This window comes from Mastomys coucha, unplaced genomic scaffold (genome assembly GCF_008632895.1).
Source record: "Mastomys coucha isolate ucsf_1 unplaced genomic scaffold, UCSF_Mcou_1 pScaffold5, whole genome shotgun sequence".
Lineage (NCBI taxonomy): Eukaryota > Metazoa > Chordata > Mammalia > Rodentia > Muridae > Mastomys > Mastomys coucha.
Window position 1 is genome coordinate 99,507,880 of NW_022196911.1, and position 19,352 is coordinate 99,527,231.

At 45.2% G+C, this 19,352-nt stretch overlaps 1 protein-coding gene across 1 annotated transcript in view; it reads right to left on the bottom strand.

Annotated features, from left to right (window-relative positions):
• Nucleotides 1–14,678, bottom strand: part of Plekhm1 (pleckstrin homology and RUN domain containing M1) — a 50,458-nt gene extending 35,780 nt beyond the window's left edge. The window contains exons 1-3 of the mRNA XM_031350457.1: nt 14,561–14,678; nt 6,898–6,983; nt 304–557 (exon numbers count right to left, since the gene is read on the bottom strand). Of these exons, the coding sequence (XP_031206317.1) occupies nt 304–557; nt 6,898–6,942 (299 nt within the window). The 5' untranslated portion in view covers nt 6,943–6,983; nt 14,561–14,678. The remainder of the gene's footprint in view (nt 1–303; nt 558–6,897; nt 6,984–14,560) is intronic.
• Between the last annotated feature and the right edge of the window lie 4,674 nt (nt 14,679–19,352).

Genomic DNA, 19,352 nt, shown 5'->3' on the forward strand with positions numbered 1-19,352 from the left:
AAAAAAAAAAAAAAAAAAAAAAAAAAAAGGAAAGGGGATACTTTAGTGTCTTCGGTCCACACATCACTCAGCACTAAGTACATGGCTCAGCCTAGCGGAGTCTAAAGGTCACTCATTAGTGCTGGGTGAGGAGAAGCCACAGGCTCTAGACGAGTGGAGTGTCTCCAGGTCTGGAGACAAGCCTTCCTTAAGTCCAGCCCCTACAGTCACTGAGTAATGAGCACACTAGAACGCTGTTTTCCGGCTTTGCCACCCTCGAGAGGAGACAGGCCCCCTCTGAAGCTCCTCCCTGACGTAGCTCACCTGTGGGTGACAGCTTTCAGAAGGGGCCAGAAGGCAGGCTGGGGCAGAGCCTTCTGATGGTGACTGTGCTTCTTCCTTTTGCCGCCGCTGGCCTCGGCACGGATGTGCTTGGCATGCAGGCCATGGATGAACACGGCCTCCAGGGCGCTGCACATGGTGTTGGCATCTCCGTCTTCACTGGTGACCACCGTGTCCAGAGACACATGCTGTTTCTGCAGAGCCTTCACAGATCCCACTAGCTTCTTCTTGATGACCTGAGTTGTGTCAAACACAAGGGCAGACTTCAGAGGTAAATACGACGTGGAGCCCCTGGGATGAAGTCCACGGCCCATTTTGCAATGTCTGTGACCACACACACGTATGTGTATAACCTAGACTCCTGCAAAGCCAGCTACTGTGGCAAGTGAAGATCTAGCATACAGAAGAAATGGTTTTGTAAATCTTTTTTTAAAGAAAAAGTTTCAATGAGATTTATTAATATATGTGAGTATTTGGCCTACATGTATGTATGTGTATCACATGTGTGCCTAGTGTCTGAGGTTAGAAGAGGGTATCAAATTCCCTAAAACTGGAGTTATAGATGGTTGTGGACCACACGCCATGTAGATTCTGGGAATCAAACCCAGGTCCTCTGCAAGAGCAACAAGTGCTTTTAACCACTGAAGCCCTATCTCTCCAGCCCTATCTTTTGGTTTTATTTTTTTAGAGACTTATTTATTTTATGTATATGAGTACATACACTGTCACTGTTTTCAGGGACACCAAAAGTGGGCATTGGATTCCATTACAGATGGTTGTGAGCCACCATGTGGATGCTGGGAATTGAACTCAGGACCTCTAGAAGAGCAGTCAGTGCTCTTAACTTCTAAGCCATTTCTCCAGCCCAATATCTTTTGGTTTTTCAAACTAAACATCAATCTTGTATTTAAATACCACTATAGTGGCTTGGGGGCACTCTGCAGAGATAAGCTAAGAAGACAGAAAGAATGTCTTTAGAACAATAACAAAGAAAGAGCCAGCAAGTGTGGCTCAAGAGAGTAGGCTCGAGAGAGAAGGCACAGCCTTCTGTTAGATCCCCATCACCGTGTGGGGGAAAAAGCAGTCAAGACCATAGAAGTATAATTAGATCAGCTAAGAGCCTAAGCCTAGAGCAAAGCCTTAAGGGGTTTTGTAGCCCTGGCTGTCCTGGAATTCACTTTGTAAACCAGATTAGCCTTGAATTTAGAGATCTGAACCACCATGCCCAGCAAAGGCCATTGCTTAGACAGAAGTTGATTTTTCATTCCTCCTCGGGTCTCTAATACTTGCTACTGTGTATGTACAATAAGCATATATAAAGCATGCAATTCCAAATGTACACCAAGTGTTGGTGGAAAAATTATATAACCATAGATATGAGTGTATCAATCATATTAGTGTTTAGCAAAGAACTAGACAGAATTGCAGAAAAACTGGTTTGAAGCAAGTGTTAAGTTATAGATAAATACTTCACTTTTATCCTGACTTAATCTGATCTGAAAGTGTTTGCTTGGAAAGTTGAATTTTAAAAATTAATTAACAAGTTATAATTCATATTAACTTCTCTGATTTAAACTACAAACTTCTGGGTTTGTTTGTTTTGCTGTTTTTGATCCTCGCCAGTAGTAACCACATTCGTGGATTATGGTTAACTTTTACTTTCACAAATTATTATTGTTGTTGTTGTTGTTATTATTATAATTATTATTACTACTACTACTGAGCATGGTGGCATATTCCTTTAATCTCAGCATTTAGGAGGCAGAAGCAGGCAGATCTCTGTAAGCCTGAGGCTAACCTGGTCTACATAAGGAGTTCCAGATCAGCCAGGGCTACATAGTAAGACCCTGTCTCAAATGAAACAACCAACCAACCAACCAACCAACCAACCAGATTCATTTACAATGGCTGTTGAGAGGAGAATCAGTCTTCTGTAGGGAAGTGCTGGTCCCATATGCAGAAGAGCATTACTAAGGAGCTTAGATTATTTCCGAAAGCATATGTTTGTGTACGTGTAAGGGTAACAATAACAATCCTAGAAGAAAAGATCATGAACTTGGAAGTGAGTGGGGGAGTCATGGGTGAAGCTGGAGGTAGGAGGGCTAGAAATGACATAGTGCTCACATATGAAACTCTCAAAAAAAAAGGAAGAAAGGAAGAAAGGAAAGAAGGAAGGAAGGGAGGAAGGAAGGAAAGAAGGAAGGAAAGAAGGAAGGAAGAAAGAAAGAAAGAAAGAAAGAAAGAAAGAAAGATAGAAAGAAAGAAAGAAAGAGGTTTGCTCACTGGGAGCTGGAGAGACACTCAGCTTAGAAGCACTGCCTGCTCTTGTAGAGGACCTAGCAGGCACATGGCAGCGCATGTCTGTAACTACAGCACAGAAATCTGATGCCCTCTTCTGGCCTCCACAAGTACTGTGAGAATGTGATACATTTACATTTTTGGGCAAAATGTTCATATAAAAATAAAACCTCTAAAAATTTACTTATTTTTAGTTTATGTGTATATTTTGCTTGCATGCAAATGCACTGTGTGTGTGCAATACTCATGGGGACCGGAAGAGGATGGTGGATCCCTCTGGAACTGGAATTATAGGCAGTTGTGAACTAGGAACTGAATCAGGGTCCTCTCAGCAAATGAGGCCAGGAATGCTGGCACACGCCTTTAATCCCGGCACCTGAGAGGCTTGAGGCCAGCCTGGTGCACTAGGAAGTTCCAGGACAGCCAGGGCTACATCAAGAAACCACTTCAAACAAAACAAAAACCAGCCAACCAAAACCCAGGAGCAGTGCATCTATCTCTCAGGCATCTCTCCAGTATTATTTTACGTTTTTATTATTACTTTTAATTGCAGATGTATTCCTAAACAAATAATACCAAAAGCCCAAGGATTTTATTATATTTATTCTATTTACAGTTAAACTTCTTGGTCTGAAAATTTACAGTCAATAAAATACAGAAAGATTTGGAAAAGGAAGTTCAGTGGTTTTTAGTATAGTCAGAGAATTGTGCAACCTTAAAATTAGTTAATTTTAGAGCATTTCAACACCACTGAAAGAAACAGTTTGTATTAGTGGCAGGGGGTGGGGGTGGCTGCAGACTAATTTTACTTTCTGACTCGACAGATTTATCTATTCTGGACATTTTAAAGAAATGGAAACATACAGATTGTGACTTGGAGTTTGGTTTCTGTGATGTGGCATGTGGCCAAGGGTTATCTGTACTACAGCACATTATGAGAACTTAGTTCCTTCTTACTGTCAGGTAAGACTAACATCTACTGCATGGACATACCAAGATTTATTTGGCCATTCATGAGAAAACGAATGCCTGGCTTGATTGCACTTCTTGACTACAATGCAGCTCTGAGTGTTTTTATCTACTTCTTTATGCAGGCATACTTCCAGGTCTAGAACTGATGGCCATTGACATGTGAGCTCGGACAGTGACAGGCTTACAACCCTGACTGCTAAAAGCTGAGGACTTACACGTGACTTGGAGACTGTCTTGATAGTTAAGTTTGAGGCCAGCCTAGAGTATATAGTAAAACCTGGCTTCAAATCCAAAGAATCATTAAATCACATAAAATCTATGCTCCCCATGCCAAGCTGGGGATGTGGCTCAGGGGTAGAGCACTGCCTATATTTGTGGATCCTGTATTTCATCCCCAACACCAGAAAGAAAAGGAATTAGAAAACAACCTCAAGGAGGCTGGAGAGACGGATCAGCAGTTAAGAGCACTGACCACTCTTCCAGAGGTCCTGAGTTCAAATCCTAGCAACCACATGATGGCTCACAACCATCTGTAATGAGATCTGATGCCTTAGTGTGTCTGAAGACAGCTACAGTGTACTTATAATAAATAAAAATAAATAAATAAAAAGGAAAAAAACACACTAAAAAAAAAAAACCCTCAAAAGACCTATTTATGTTTTCTTGGAAACAGAGCTGTTTATCAAAGTAGCCATGATCTTTACATTCTCAGGGATTAGAAGTGGTCCAGCTTTTTCTTGTTTTTGTCAACACTCGCTATTGTCTTTCTGATTATAACCACCTTAATGGAATGAAACAGCACCTTACCATGGCTTTCTTTTACATTTCCCTGGGTTTAATAGTAATTAATTTAAAAATAATTAATAGTAATAGAAAAAGCATCATTTTGTGTACTTACTGGTTATCTGTATATCTTCCTTGGGGAAATCCTTTGTCCACTGTATAACTTGTTTTTATGTGTGTTATATGGGCTTGTGTGTGTTAGTGCATGTGTAGATCAGCACATACATGTAGGCTGAGTGTCTTAGTCACACTACACATTAGTCTTTTCTGTTATTATTGTGGTTTTTCCACACAGGGTTTCTTTCTATAGCTCTGGCTGTTCTGGAATTCACTTTGTAGGCCAGGCTGGCCTAGAACTCAGAGATGCACTAGCCTCTGCCTCCCAAATGCTGGGATTAAAGCGTATGCCACCATGCCCAGCACACATACACTATTCTTATAGGTGAGGTCTCTTACTGAACCTGTGCTCATCAATTCATGGCTTACCTGGTCAGTGAACCCTGGGGATTTCTCAGAAATGTGCCCTCCCTCTCCCTAACTGGGGTTGTAAATAAAGACTGCACAAGGGTTCTGGAGATTCAAACATAGGGTTCCACACTGGCACACATGGACAGCCATTTCTCAGTCCCCAGAATCTCTTAAAGGTCAAAATAGTTCTCTCTCTCTATTTTTTTTTTTTTTAAGATTTATTTATTATACGTAAGTATACTGTAGCTGTCTTCAGACACACCAGAAGAGGGCATCAGATCTCATTACAGAGTCACCATGTGGTTGCTGGGAATTGAACTTAGGACCCCTGGAAGAGCAGTCAGTGCTCTTAACCACTGAGCCATTTCTCCAGCCCTATACCAGACCTTTTTCAGAGATAATATCTTCTCTTTTTCTATGGACAATATCTTTTCATCCCTCCTCCAACACTTTATGAATAGTGTCCTTTGAAGCAAAGATTTCAATCTCGGGGTTGAATTTTAAATGTTACTTAAAATCTACTATATACTATATAAAAGGCTCAAACTATTTCCAACTGAGTGCCTACCAGGTGCTGTGTCAAGGAATGCAGGGATAACTAGACATACACCTCAAGGGGTGGGTCTGTGCACCTCTTGCTAGGAGGAAGTGAGGGCTCGGCTCCAGAGAGCCCAGGGTTTGACAGGGATGACTTCAAAGGCCTAGCTGGAAGCCAGCAGGGAAACAGGTAGAGCTGACCCTCTAGTGGCCAGAAGAGGGAAGGCAGCTCCTGAGGGCCACAGCTCCTGGTTGCAGAAGATTCTGGTAACTAGGGAGCCGCGCTCGGAGGAAAGGATTCTCCAAAGAAGCCACTATAGGATTCCACTGAGTCAAAAAGCTATCTGACCTCCTGCTTTTCCAAGGACACAGACAGCCAGTCCAGAGCTCCTAGGCACAGGGAAAAAAAAATGACTGCGAGAGGTTGTTGAAGAGGTTCTGGTAAACTGGCCACAAATATGTTTGCTTGAAGTTTTCCTGGAAAGTAGTACATGACAAAGATGTATATGTATATATGCTGCCAACTTAAGCCCACTATTGAAACTAATGAGATCAGCTGCGTCAGACAAAACTGTAAGTACACACAAGAATGAGAACCTGAGTTGGGATCCCCAGCACACACATAAAAAACTGGGCACCGCGACATCTGCGGTTTCAGCACTGAAGAGAAGGAGAGAAGAGAATTCTAAGACTTGCTGTCCAACTAATCCAACCAAATCAGCAAGCTCCAAATTCAGTGAGAGACCCTGTCTCAAAAAGCAAGTGTGGGCGATTGGCAAGATGGCTCAGTGGGTAAAGGTACGCTCTGCTAAGCCTGACCTGGTTCAGTCCCCAGAACCCACGTGATGGAAAGAGAAAACAGACTCCCATAAGTTTTCCTGACTGCCACACACATGCCATAGGGCACATTCACAGACAGACAGACAGACATTCACAGACAGACAGACAGACAGACATACACACACACACACACACACACACACACACACACGGGGGGGGGGGGGGGGGGGGGAATCTAGAATGGACGGTCAGGATTTCTCCACCTGAAGCCTCTCCCTGGATAGTGTTCATGCATTACAAGGAAAGTAGATGAAAGCTAGTGATTCGTGCCAGCAATCCTAGCACCTTGAAGGTCAGTCAAGGCAGGAAAATCAGGATTTTATCCTTTGCTATGGAGTGAGTTCGAGGCCCATCTAGGCTACCCCATGAGACTCTATCTAAAAGAGAAAAAACATTTTTTTTAAGAGAAAAGCTGATAAGGAGGCTGGAAAGATAGCTCAGCAGTTAAAAGCACTCACTGACTGATCTTCCAGAGATCCTTAGTTCAAATTCCAGCAACCACACAGTAGCTCACAATCATCTATAATGGGATCCGATGCCTTTTTTTGGTGTCTGAAGACAGCTACAATGTACTCATATATAATAAATAAATAAATAAGTAAATCTGTGAGAGAGAAGCTGATGAAACGGTGGCCCTGGGCAGCCCTTCCCTCCCTTGATCCTATTTTGCCCACCTACCTGGATGGCAGCCCGAGGGTCCAGGCCATTCTCCACTGAGAGCATCTCCACTCGGGCAGCAGCTCTCAAGGAGACTCACATGACACCTGGAGGAACAGAAAGATGAGGCTAGATGAGCAAGCTCGGTCCGATCTTAGCCCCACAACCGCAGGCCCCTCCCAGCAGGCAGCAGGAGGTCAGGCCCAGTCACTCAAATTGCAAATGAAGTGCCTTTGAGCAAAGCACAGGAAAAACTGACACTGGATTTTAAGGAAGGAAACAGAAGTTCAGTCCTTGGGAAGGGCGAAAGCCTGTGCACCGGGAAGGCAAGCAGAGAGCTCTTCACACCAAAATCTGTGCGGAGTGCCAAGGCCTATGGGATAGACATTTGCAAAACTTTCTCAACAGTGGGTTGAAGCCCCTATCAGGTGCTACAACGAATGTGGTGATTGCAAAAAATTTATCAACAGAAAAAGGTTTCTGAATGCATAACAACTAAAAATTAATTCAAAATCAAAATCTAATGAGTCTGAAATATTTCTGGCAGAGCTCACCTGTGTGGCCTCACATGACTTCCACGGCTACACTGGTTCTGAACATGCAACACATGTATTTCTATTACAGAGGAAGTCATAATCCATCTCCATACATCACCAGTGAGCACGGTGTGATCAACCTCAGCTTGGATTTGAGCCAATTCGTTCCCCTTTAGACAGGGTCTCTCCATGTAGCTCTCTCTGGCTGTCCTGGAATTCTATGTAGACCAGTTGGCCTCAAATTTACCAAGATAAGCTTCTCCCTGCCTCCTGGGTCCTGAGATTAAAGGTGTGGACCACCACACCCAGTTCCAAGTTCAGATTTGAGAAAGCCTGAAGTCTTGCTGTGTTTTCTATACAATTTTTTCTGCTTTTATAGAAACATAATGGTTTAATTATAAAAGCAAAGGCTTTAGTGTTTTCTCAGCACGTAAGTATGAAATTAGTATGCCTTGAATTGGATAGACAAGCACAGCTTTCTTATCAGTATGCAAATTTGTTTTGTCTTCAATAAAGAGTAAAACTATGTATACCAAAGAATCGGTTTAAATTTGATTTATTTGTGGTTTACTATTATTAAATGTTTGACTTGTCTACCTTATACACCTATCTATTGGGTCATGTAAAACTTCTCAGACAGAAGGGTTGAGTGTGAAAACTTCAGAAGGCCCGTGGCTAGGGTGTGAAGGAGGGGCTTGCACTGAAGATGCTAAGAACTGGTGGAGACCAGGCGCTGGGCCTCACAATTCACACTCAAGACCCGGGTCTTGTACAGGACTGCTCCCCAGGCCAGGCTTTCAGCCCCTGCAGCAGCAGCTTCAGGGGACAGCTTTCACTCCACCCTTGTGCTTCTGCCCTGGGCGCCAAAGCAGGGGTCGGGGTCAAAGATATATGTCTTAATGACCAACATGGGTTCTGACATCACAATTTGCTCCTAGCAGGACCATGGGGGCAGAGAATTTTCTTTTTCAAGTGTGAAGTCTGAACATGATGTGTTCGGGGTAGAAAAGCTGTCTGTAGTTCTGATGGATGTAGCCACGAATCTATAAACAAAGAGTGCCATTGCCCACAATGTATGCATGTATCCACAGTTCAAGATTCCAAAGGCCTTCTTCCCCTGTCCCAAGCCTGCACATTCATATCCAAACAAATCTAGGGAAAGAGACTACAGAGCCAACACTCAGGCTATCTCACTCAATTACTGAACAAAGAAGCTCACACAACCAAGGGATGTTACACAGACTGCCTTGTTCACACTTCCCCTGTGATCACCCTACGAACCGATGCCATTTCATTATTTCTACCTGATAGGGGAAGAAGGAAGAGGAAGCCGAGGCTGGTCTAGGAACAAATTTACACGATAGTGGCTTGGCTTCACGGCTTGGAACAATGCTAGAACTTGAGGGGGGCTGGGAAGAGTGCACACACTTCAGCTGCAGGCCCAAGGCACAGTAAGACCAGTCTGGCAGTCAAGGTTTATAAGACAGAAGTGGAGCGTAAGACGTGGGAAGGAAGGAAACAGGGTAGTCCTCAATGATGGGACCCAGCCAGTCTTTGGCTTCTTAGATAGTGGTAATAAAAAGGGCACAGAGTGGACATATTAAGACAGGTTTTGTACAGGGAGGCAAGTGTGTGGAGAAGCATGACCCTTAGAGAGACAGGCTGCCAGGAAGAGCCCTTAGGTCTGACTACAAAACTCTGGCTTCACCCTTCCAAATTCTGCTCTATGTCCCCAGGGATTTTCCAGGCTTCGGGAGGCCAGCCCATATTGATTTCCAGGATGGTAGAAAAGGAGGTATATGCTATAGTCAAACAGTCCTCCTCACAGCATGCTTGTCCTGGGTGTTGAATTCCTCCCTCACGACCCTTGTGCAGCCCAGCAAGCAAGATCCAGCTGCTCAGGCTCCAAGCCCTTGGCTTCCAAGTCCCCATACTTCCACGGCACAAGCCTCTCTCAGACTCGGGCAGCTGCTCTGGTTGGAATTCCTTCCACTCCAGTTGTTCTTCTCTCAGTCAGTGAACAGGACCCTAGGGCTTAGACCTGAACATACAAATAACAGCCTATGTCAATTAAAGCTCCGGGGACTAATTAGCTGAAAGTAATAGAGAACTCAAGTGGGGCACTGTTAATACAGACGGTTAACATGTTAAAGCCCAGTAATTACTTTAAAAAACAAGCAAGCAAGTAAACAAACAAATGCTACCCCAGGCCACGTAATCTCAGCATTTGGAAGTAGAGGCAAAAAGATCAACTACATGACAACCTGCCTCAAAAAAACCCAAACCATGCTACAACAAAACCCAAATCCCAATATAGTGGGCTCATTCTTGTAATCTCAGCACTTGGGAGAGGAGCACTATATGTGGTACATACACACACACACACACACACACACACACACACACACACACACGTAATTAAATTGAAAAAAAATACAAACTAAACTAAACTAAAGTGAATCTAAGAAAGTCAGAGTACGGGCTGGAGAGATGGCTCAGTGGTTAAGAGCACTGACTCTGACTGCTCTTCCGAAGGTCCTGAGTTCAAATCCCAGCAACCACATGGTGGCTCACAACCACCCGATCATGAGATCTGACGCCCTCTTCTGGTGCATCTGAAGACAGCTACAGTGTATTTACATATAATAATAAATAAATAAATCTTTAAAAAAAAAAAAAAAGAAAGTCAGAGTACATAGGTCTCAAGCAAAGAGAAGTAAATGTTGCCAGAAACTGTCAGTAAAGCCACAAAATGACCGACACTAGCTCAGGAACCCAGAACATTGACAATTCAAAAACCAGGTCACAATTTTCAGGTTTAGGCTCCCTTTTTTTTTGGAGACAAGGTCTCTCGGGTAGTCCTGCAGACCAGACTGGCTTCGAATGCACAGAGATCACCCTGCCTCTGCCTCGCCAGCGCTAGAATTAAAGACAAGCTGGTGCCACAGTCGCACCTTTACTCTCCTTTGAAGGAAGCTAAAACGCTAGTTCCTCGTGTCTTAACCATAGTGCTTCAGGGAGAAAGGAATGCACTTGCTCATGGAAGCTGTCCTGATGGCTGGGTCGGTGGCCACTGTCCACCTGGCGAGGACATCAGATCTCCCAGCAGGTGGGACTGGTGTCACACCCTACCCTCAGCTGTTCTTCACTGACACCAAAGGAGTATGAAGAGAGTGCCTTTCAAGACACTTCTGCAGGAGTAAGGAGAAGACTTGGGCAACATTACTGAGAGCCACCAACATTACTGGGGAGTTTAGCAGGGGAGGCAGCTCCTGCCACTTAGAGAGCCCCAAACGGTTTATACTAAGTCTGCCTCTCCTCCAGGCCCTGAGTCACCCTATGTGCCTTTCAGGATGAACAAAGCTTTTCTGATCTGTCCTGCGTGACACGGTCATCTCTACTTTGGAGTGCACAGGCTCAGTAGAAGCAAGTAAGAAACAGAAATCTCAGGCCTCCGGAGTCCTTTCTTTGCAGCTCAAACTCTCAGGTCAAAAGAAGCTCCGCTTAATCAAATAAGAACTAAAGCAAGATACCGTCTAAACAGACAGATTTATGGTCTTCTCCACGACACCTAGTTTTAGAACTGTCTTTTCTTAAATGTTCAACTCGGGAAAGATTTGTCCCAGTTCTAGCTAGTACGGTCATCTTACTTCATCTACACCTTGAGGAAGAAAGAAGGAAATGGCATACATGAGACCTGAAGGAATGGACGAGGAGCAAGAGCTCCTCCTCAGGGACACTTTACCTTGGCCATGCCATCTATCCTCCTTGCACAGCCTGAATCATATACCTGTGGGTTGTGAACAGCCCTGTGCTTGGGCCATCCAGCTGCCAGACCGATGGATGAGGCATATTATTTCAGTTGGAAAAGAATGACAGAGTTGCATTCTGATTCAGAAAGGCAGCTGACCTTTCATACACGTGAATCCTGAGTGAGTAACCAGTATGTCCTGAAGAAAGCTGGACTTCTAAACCAGTGTCCTGGAGGGGCATGGACAGGGGTATGAGTAGTACTAGGGATAGGTGTAGGTAGGGGTAAGAATAGGGTTAGGGTTAGGGTTAGGTCTAGTGGTATGGGTAGGGTCTGGGGACAGGGGGTGGGGATGGGGTAAGGAGAAGAAGCTTCTGAAGCCGGTGCTTCACATTAAATACTGATGGAGGATGAGAGACTGGATCACTCGTGTGGGTGAGGGCATCTGCCCCTGCTGGACACATTTTCCCTCCAACTTCCCTTTCACCCAATACCACCATCTCTCCCACATTCCTGTTCCACACAGTATAGGATTCTTCTACCTTCTTTTGATTTTGTTTTGTTTGCTGTGTAGTTCAAGCTAGCCTCAACTTCTAGCAATCTTCCCAGTTTCTCCTCCCTCAGAGAAGAGTTTACAAAGCCTAGCCAACTATGCCTGGCTTTTAGATTTTTCCTTCAGCAGTACTTAGCAGTGAGATATATTTCCAGCCCTTAATATTTTATTTCTGAGCAAGATCTTGCTATGGAGCACAGACTGACCTTGAACTTATTATGTAGCCCAGGAAGGTCTTAAACTCCTTTGGAAAGCTTTAATTCTCACTCTCAGCCTCCTGGGCACCTGTGGTTACAGGTGGGTAGCTGGCTCTACGATAGGATTCCAAAGATGTGTATGCTCTGAATGAATGAAAACGAGAAAGGATTCCAAAGATGTGTATGCTCTGAATGAATGAAAACAAGAACGTCAAAGAATCCATTCATTGATGTGCTTCTAGGATCTAGGATTAGTACTCAAAAATCAAAAATAAATAAATATATAAATAAATAACAAGCTCAACTCTTGAAGGACTTAATAGATAAAGGTGAGGCATATAGAGCAGGTACATCTATTCAATAGGCTGGGAAGCTAAGGCATACCACTTTACACTGTAGGGCTACTGAGAAATTCCTGCCAGTACAAGAAGCTGCCAATGAGCGAAACGCCACTCTGAAGGTTGCATCATCATCATCATCATGAGAGACTATTAGAGGCAGAATTATGCTCAGCCTTCACAGGAGACCACTATGGTAATGATGGTCTCTCAGGGCCCTTTACAACTGCTGACAGGGCTTGAAGTGTAGCTCAGTGGTAGAACATTTGTCTAATATATACAAGATCCTAAACTGAATCTCCAGCACTGGGAGTGTGTATGGGGGGCAGACGGGGGCAGGGGGGCTGCCATCGAAGACGGTTGACCCTCCCAAAGCAAGCCAATTAGAACTTGGAAAAAATATATAACCCCCTCAAAAGAACTTGGACTATAAATTATAAATGCTGGGCATAGGACTTTAAAGGCACCCATCTTCCCGAACTACTGGATTCACCTTTACATGTTCCTACAAACCCCAGTGCCTAAGACTAAGTGATCCAGGACCTACAAAAAGAGAAGCAATTTTATAGCCCTTGTACCTCATCTTTCAGCCTCCCCAGGACTCTTCATGACTTACAACATGCTTCTGGTGGCCATTATGTCTCTGGGCTCAGTCATGGGGAAGATTTGCATTCAGCTATGCAGGAAGGAACACTAGGAAAATTCTTCCTCACAGGTGCGGGGACACATAGGCAGGATTCCTGATTACAACCAACTCCACACTGCTTCCCTGAGGCTGTCTACAGACAGCCAAAAGGATAGGCTGGTTTTCATTACCTCAGGATGAATGAGATGGGTGAATGGCCACCTCTCATGTCCCAGGTATTTGAATGACACCTACCATTACAACAGCAAGCAGGAATGATTTAATAGGAATGGCAGAAAAGGCATCTGTGGAAACACGTTCAGGAGATCAGACCCTAGGAAGAACCTCTCCCCCAGGATGCTCTGGAGTAAGCTCTATGCTCAGTTACCACCTGAGTCTCTACACACACCCATTCAGCCATTTAGTCTGCAGGGCTCTGAGCAAGGAACAGACATGGCTATTGAGGAATATAGCAAGCATGACCAGTAGGGAGCTGTACCCTAAGTTCTCAAAAGTGAAAGAGAGCTGGATCAAAGAAGGCACTGACAGGAGTTGAGTAGATCTAGTTAACAGTAGTTCTGGGAAGACAGACATGGTGACTCATGCCTACAATTCCAGCACTTGGGATGTGGAGGCAGGGAGGATCAGGAGTCCATGGCTAGCTTTGGCTATTTGGATTGGCCGTCTCAAAACAATAACAAAACCAAAAAACAAAACCACCCTCCACCCCACAAAAGCAAAAGAACAAACACTAGATTAAAACCAGGAGTGGTGACCCACACTGGAAGGCACTGTGAGTTTGAGGCCAGCCTGATCTACATTAGTGAGTGATCTCATAGAGAGATACAAGGCATGCTGTCTCAAAAACAAAAAACCAAAAACCAAAAACCAAAAACCAAGCAAACAAACAAAAACCTAACAGTGATGAATGGGGGCAGGGATATTATAAACATTACATGTATGTATAAAATTCTCAAAGAATTAATAAATGTATATTAAATTTAAAATAACAAAGGGACTGGGGGAAGTGGTAGGACCTGAAGCAGCAGAGTGGAAGACAGTTTGCAGATAAGTTTTAGGCAGGAAAAGTGCCTGAGTGAACTTACTTCTGTGATCAGCTAGGAAATTAGGTAAAAGTCGGTAAAGAAAAGATACACACAAGACTTAAAGCTGTGACGTCAGTCACCAAGAAGAAACCCGCAAGTTCCATAGGAGAAAACTTAAGTAGTGGGTCAACGAGAGGGAGACAGATCTAGGGTGTTTGGTATGAGTGAGCCGGATGACAGGCTGCGATAAGAAATCAGAGCCAGAATGGAGGGTCGAGGGAGGGTTCAGAAGAGTTGTGAGATAAACGTGATGTTTAGATTAAGAGGTGGCAAAGGGACGTGGCTTGCTCGGATCAGGTTGCAACTGGGCTAAAGAGGGGTCACGAGAGAGGCTACACTTTTGCAAGACCGGTGGTTGGGGGACCCGGGTTAGGGCTGAGGTTGGCTGCGGTGGAGACGGAGGGGAGAGAGCCGGTGGCCGCTGGCTGAGGCGAGAGCAGGCCCGGGCTGCGATGGCCGAGGTTCCCACCCCAGTCTCAAGGCGCCCAGGGGTCGCGAGTGGCTGCGAGGCTGCAGGCCCACCGCCGGATCGCGGCGCCGTCCTCGCGCTTCCCTCCACGTCCAGACCCCAGACTCACCAAAGGGAGCAGGAGCAGGTGGCGGCGCTCCGGGCGAAGCGAGACCACCCCAGCTCGGAGGAGAAGCTGCGGCTCCGCAGGCACTGACAACAGGAAGCGGCGGGCAGCGTCTGACGCCATCACGTCGACTCCTCGCTACGGCCCCGCCCCTGACCCGCGAAGCCAATCACCGAGCCCAGAAGAGCCGAGGGGCGGGGCCGGCAGCTCTTCCCTTGCCGCTGAGTGCAAGGGCTCTTGGCTCTCAGGTGAGCGGTTCTGCCGCTCAGGATACCCTCTGGTTCTGGATAGCGCTGCGAGGCCGAACCACTGGAGCTTCGGGACTTTTTGCCTCCCGCAGCTCTGCCCCTCAACCCCATCTGTGCAACTTTGGGGCTGTCGTTTCTGCTCCCTTAAACCGAAGATGCGCCCTGTGGCGCCATTAACCCGTATGTGTCCCTAAGGGCATTAGTTTTGGAGGGAGCAAGTGGTTCCCGGGTCCAAGTGGGACCTTCGGGTCTGGTTTTCCGGAGCCAGGAAAGAGTTGCTTTGACTCGTCTTATACCACGTGATCGCCCTGAGGGCTCTCTTGGATCAGTTAGTTTAATTTGCTTGCGGTCAGCCCTTTGAGGCGTGAAGCCCGAAGGACCTGCTTTTTGTCTTCTTACTATTTAATTGCTTTTGTTCCATTACCGAAAACGACAGCTGTCTCTCCGAATAGACGCGGAAGAAAATTGTCAAACGTAGCTACCGTGACTAAAAAAGGGCAGGGCAGGCGGTGTGCGCACTATACCCGGCGGACTTTGTCCCAAAGAGGTGGCGACTGTGAAAGAGAAGCCTTAAGGGTGCGTAGTAAATATACTGTTTCACTTTCTGTGTGTTTATATGAGCTTTGCTCCTGTTGATTTCGAGGGCCGTGTTTTCTTCGTAGTCTTCCATTCCCTCTGGCTCCTACACTCTTTCCACCTTTTCCTGGGGATTCCCTGAGGCCTGTGGGGAGGGACTTAAAGAACTCCTTAAGGGCTGAGTGTTCCAAGGTCTCTCACTCTCAGTAGAACATCTCTGGCTGTGGGTCTCTGTATTTGTTCCTATCTGCTACAGAAGGAAGCTTCTCTAATGATGGCTGAACATGGCACTGATCAATGAGTACCCAAATGTTTTTAGGGAGTCATCTTATCACTGTCTTTTCTTCTTCTTTCTTTCTCTCTCTCTCTTTTCCTTCCTTCCTTCCTTTCTTTCTTTCCTTTTACCAGTTGTGGTTTGAATATGATTGGTCCATGGGAAGTGGCACTATTGGGAGGCATGGCCTTACTGGAGGAGGTGTGGCCTTGTTAGAGGAAGTATGTTGCTGTGGAGTTAGGGCTTTCAGGTACTTGAATATATATATGCTCAAACTCTGCCCTGTGTGGAAGAGGCAGTCTCTTGGTTGCCTTCTAATCAAGATTCTAAAGAAAGCTCCTTCCCTAGCACCATGCCTATCTGCACACTGTCATGCTTCCTGCCATGATGACAATGGACAGAACCTCTGAACCTGTAAGCCAGCCCCAATTAAAAGCGTTCCTTATAAGAGTTGCCCTTGGTCATGGTGTCTCTTCACAGCAACAGAAACCCTAACAAAGACACCAGTACTATTAGCTTTTACCCTAGTCCCTGGGCTATCAGTCTCTGGTTCCTGGTTACCCCAAACATGTCTGGCATGGCTTCCATCACATGAAGTGGGCCTTAAGTCAAATCAGCTACTGGTTGGTTTCTCCCATAAGCTTGGTGCCACCATTGTCCTAACATATCTTGCAGGTAGTATGCCATTGTTGTGCAGGGGTTGTGTCTGGCTTGGTGTTTGTACTTAACATTTGGTAGTGTGCCAAGTACCTTCTTGTACCAAAGACACTAGAACATAGGGATAGAGGCCCTGTTTAGGCACCTACTCAGCGTCTTCAGGTTCAGTGAGGTGTGCAGGTGTTGTCTTAGCAGTGGAACCTTGCTGTTGGTTTGCAAAGAGCAACCCATAGGCTTGGCAACAGCCTGGGCTGTTTGAAGATCCCCATGGGGCCTCTTTGGCCAATAATTCGATTAGATGTAACCCAGTCTCTGTACTGGAAGCTTTGTTGGGTGACAAGAGGTGGCCAGTTCGTAGTCTGTCTGCTGAATCATTTGGAGTTTCCATTTAGATTGCCTTCATATGTATATATTTTAGGAAATTTCTCCTCTATTAGTTTTCCATATTACCCTTTAAATGCCCCCTTGATTCTAGCTGTCTCTTCCCCAGTAGTCTCTCCCTAAATCCCCTCCTCCCTCCCCACTTGATCCTTCTGTTCCAGCCCCACCTCCATCCATAATCTTTTCCAAACTGTCCGTCCCCTCTAGTCCCTTACTCTACAGCTATCCAACGTGGTCCTACAGACTGTAGCTTGGTTATCATGGACTTAACTAATATCCACATAGAACCGCATACAGACTGTAGCTTGGTTATCATGGACTTAACTAATATCCACATAGAACCGCGTAGACGCCGGGTCTAGCATACCTCACTCAGGATAGTGCTTATGCCTGTAAATTTCATGATGTCTTTTTTTAAATATGGCTGAGTAATGCTCTGTTGTGTAAATGTTCCATCTTTTCTTTATTCTTCTTCTGTGGAGGGACATCTGTCTTTCAGTTGCTGGCTATTATGAATAGAACGGCAATGAGCATGACTGGACAGGTGTTTGGTGGTGGGGCAGGTAGGTTCTGTGTTTTGTCCTTTGGGTATATGCCCAAGGATGGTGCAGCTGGATCTTGAGGTAAAGCGAGTCCCATCTTCCTGAGGAACTGCCAGCATGGGTCCACACCTGGTCCTCTGCGTTTAAGTTTCCAGTTTATGTTTCTATGGGGTTTCCGAGTGTGCAAACAAGTGGGTCTCTGATTCCATGCCTTCTCTTGGAATCTTTCCCTTCTGTTCATGTGTCCTGTCCAACTTCCATGTAATGGTTTTTGTTTTAACCTATTATATTTTATTTTGTTAATGCTTTCAAAAAAAAAAAGCATTCTTGAATGGAAACCTAGCACTAGGGTAAAGATTAACAACTAGACTGTACATTGTATCAGGTTTTTTTTATTTTTCTCCGGTGACACTGGGCATATCAACCACTCCAGGGCAGACCTCATGTTCAGGAGTAACTGACCAACATATAATGGATGACACAGTTCTTGTGTGCTCGAGCATGCTTGTGTGCTTAAACTTGGTTACAGTTTGTTTTTTCTTTTTGGGAGTGGTCTTCTTGGTATTGTTGTATTGAGTCTTTGGGTATTTTCTGAGAAAGAACTTAAAGTTGGGAGGGGGAAAGGATCTGTTAATGACTTGGAGGAGGAGGAGAATGTCATCAAAATGTAACTAAATTTAAAAATTGTTTTAAATAATAAAAAATGTAATTAAAAACAAGAGTAGCAAAATAAAAATAAAACAAACAAACAAAACCCCCAAAAGTGGCTAGGTGGTAGCCCCTAACCCCCCAGTTTACTTCTTTTGTGTGTTCTGGGTGGTCATAGATGGTTTTACAAAGTGTTCTCTCTCTTCCTGCCTTTATATGGGGATGGAACTTAGGCCAGGCCTGCCCAACAAGTGCGTTTGTCCTCAGCTGTCCCTGACCCGTCCACAGACTCTACTGGCCTGAGCTCTGGTCCAACTCACCCTGGGAGTTTAGCTTCAATAGTCAAGGGCACAATGTCTGCTTCCCGAGTGCCCTCACCCCATCCCATTGGAGGTTAGCAGCTGACACTTCCCTCAGCAGGAGTGACCCCTCCTCCACAGCTGCAGACTAACTGAACCGGAGTGTGCAGTGGTACCGTTGATGGCTCAGAAGCAAAACTACAAATTAAAGACACAGAAACCATTACTATTTTTGTAATAATTTATTTTTATTTCATGTGCATTGGTGTTTTGCCTGCATGTATGTCTGTGTGAAAGTGTCAGATCTTCTGGAGCTGGAGTTAGTTCAGTTGTGAACTGATGTGTGGGTGTTGAGAATTGAACCCAGATCCTCTGGAAGAGCAAACAGTGCTCTTAACAACTGAGCCATCTCTCCAGTCCTACAAACTAGTTTTTGACATTGAACAGGTTTTTTTTTTTTTAATTGAGTTTAGAGCCTTACTTATTGGAAACACTCTACCACTGAGCTATGTGGAGAGCTTTGGGGGCCGCCTTCTAGGAATTTGGCAGGAATTTGACACTGGCCTAGGACATGGAAGTAGGCTCAAGATAAATACAGCTGTGGAATGTGTTCTTTGTATGGTGATAGGTCATGTTAAGACCCTGAATACTCTGGGCACTGGTGGCGCACGCCTTTAATCCCAGCAGTTGGGAGGCAGAGGCAGGTGGATTTCACCTTTAATCCTAGCACTCCAGAGGCAGAGGCAGGTTGATCTTCGAGTCTGAAGCCAGCCTGGCCTACATAGCAAGCTCCAGGCCAGCAGGACTACATGGTGAGAGTAAAAACTCCGGGAAGCATTCTGCATTGCACCCTTCTGGGTTCTCTTCATGAAGACAGTGGCCATCACCAGTGTTTTGTATGTCCTTCCAGAAAGATCCTATAGAAGCATGATCTGTTAGAACTGAAATAGTAAGCCTGGCCTGGTGACATTCACCTGTAATCCTAGACAGAAGTTCAAGGCCAGCCTGGCTTACTTATTGTGTTCCATAGTAAGACTATTTTTAAAACAAGCTGGGCAGTGGTGGCGTACACCTTTAATCCCAGCACTTGGGAGGCAGAGATAGGCGGGATTTCTGAGTTCGAGGCCAGCCTGGTCTACAGAGTGAGTTCCAGGACAGCCAGGGCTATAC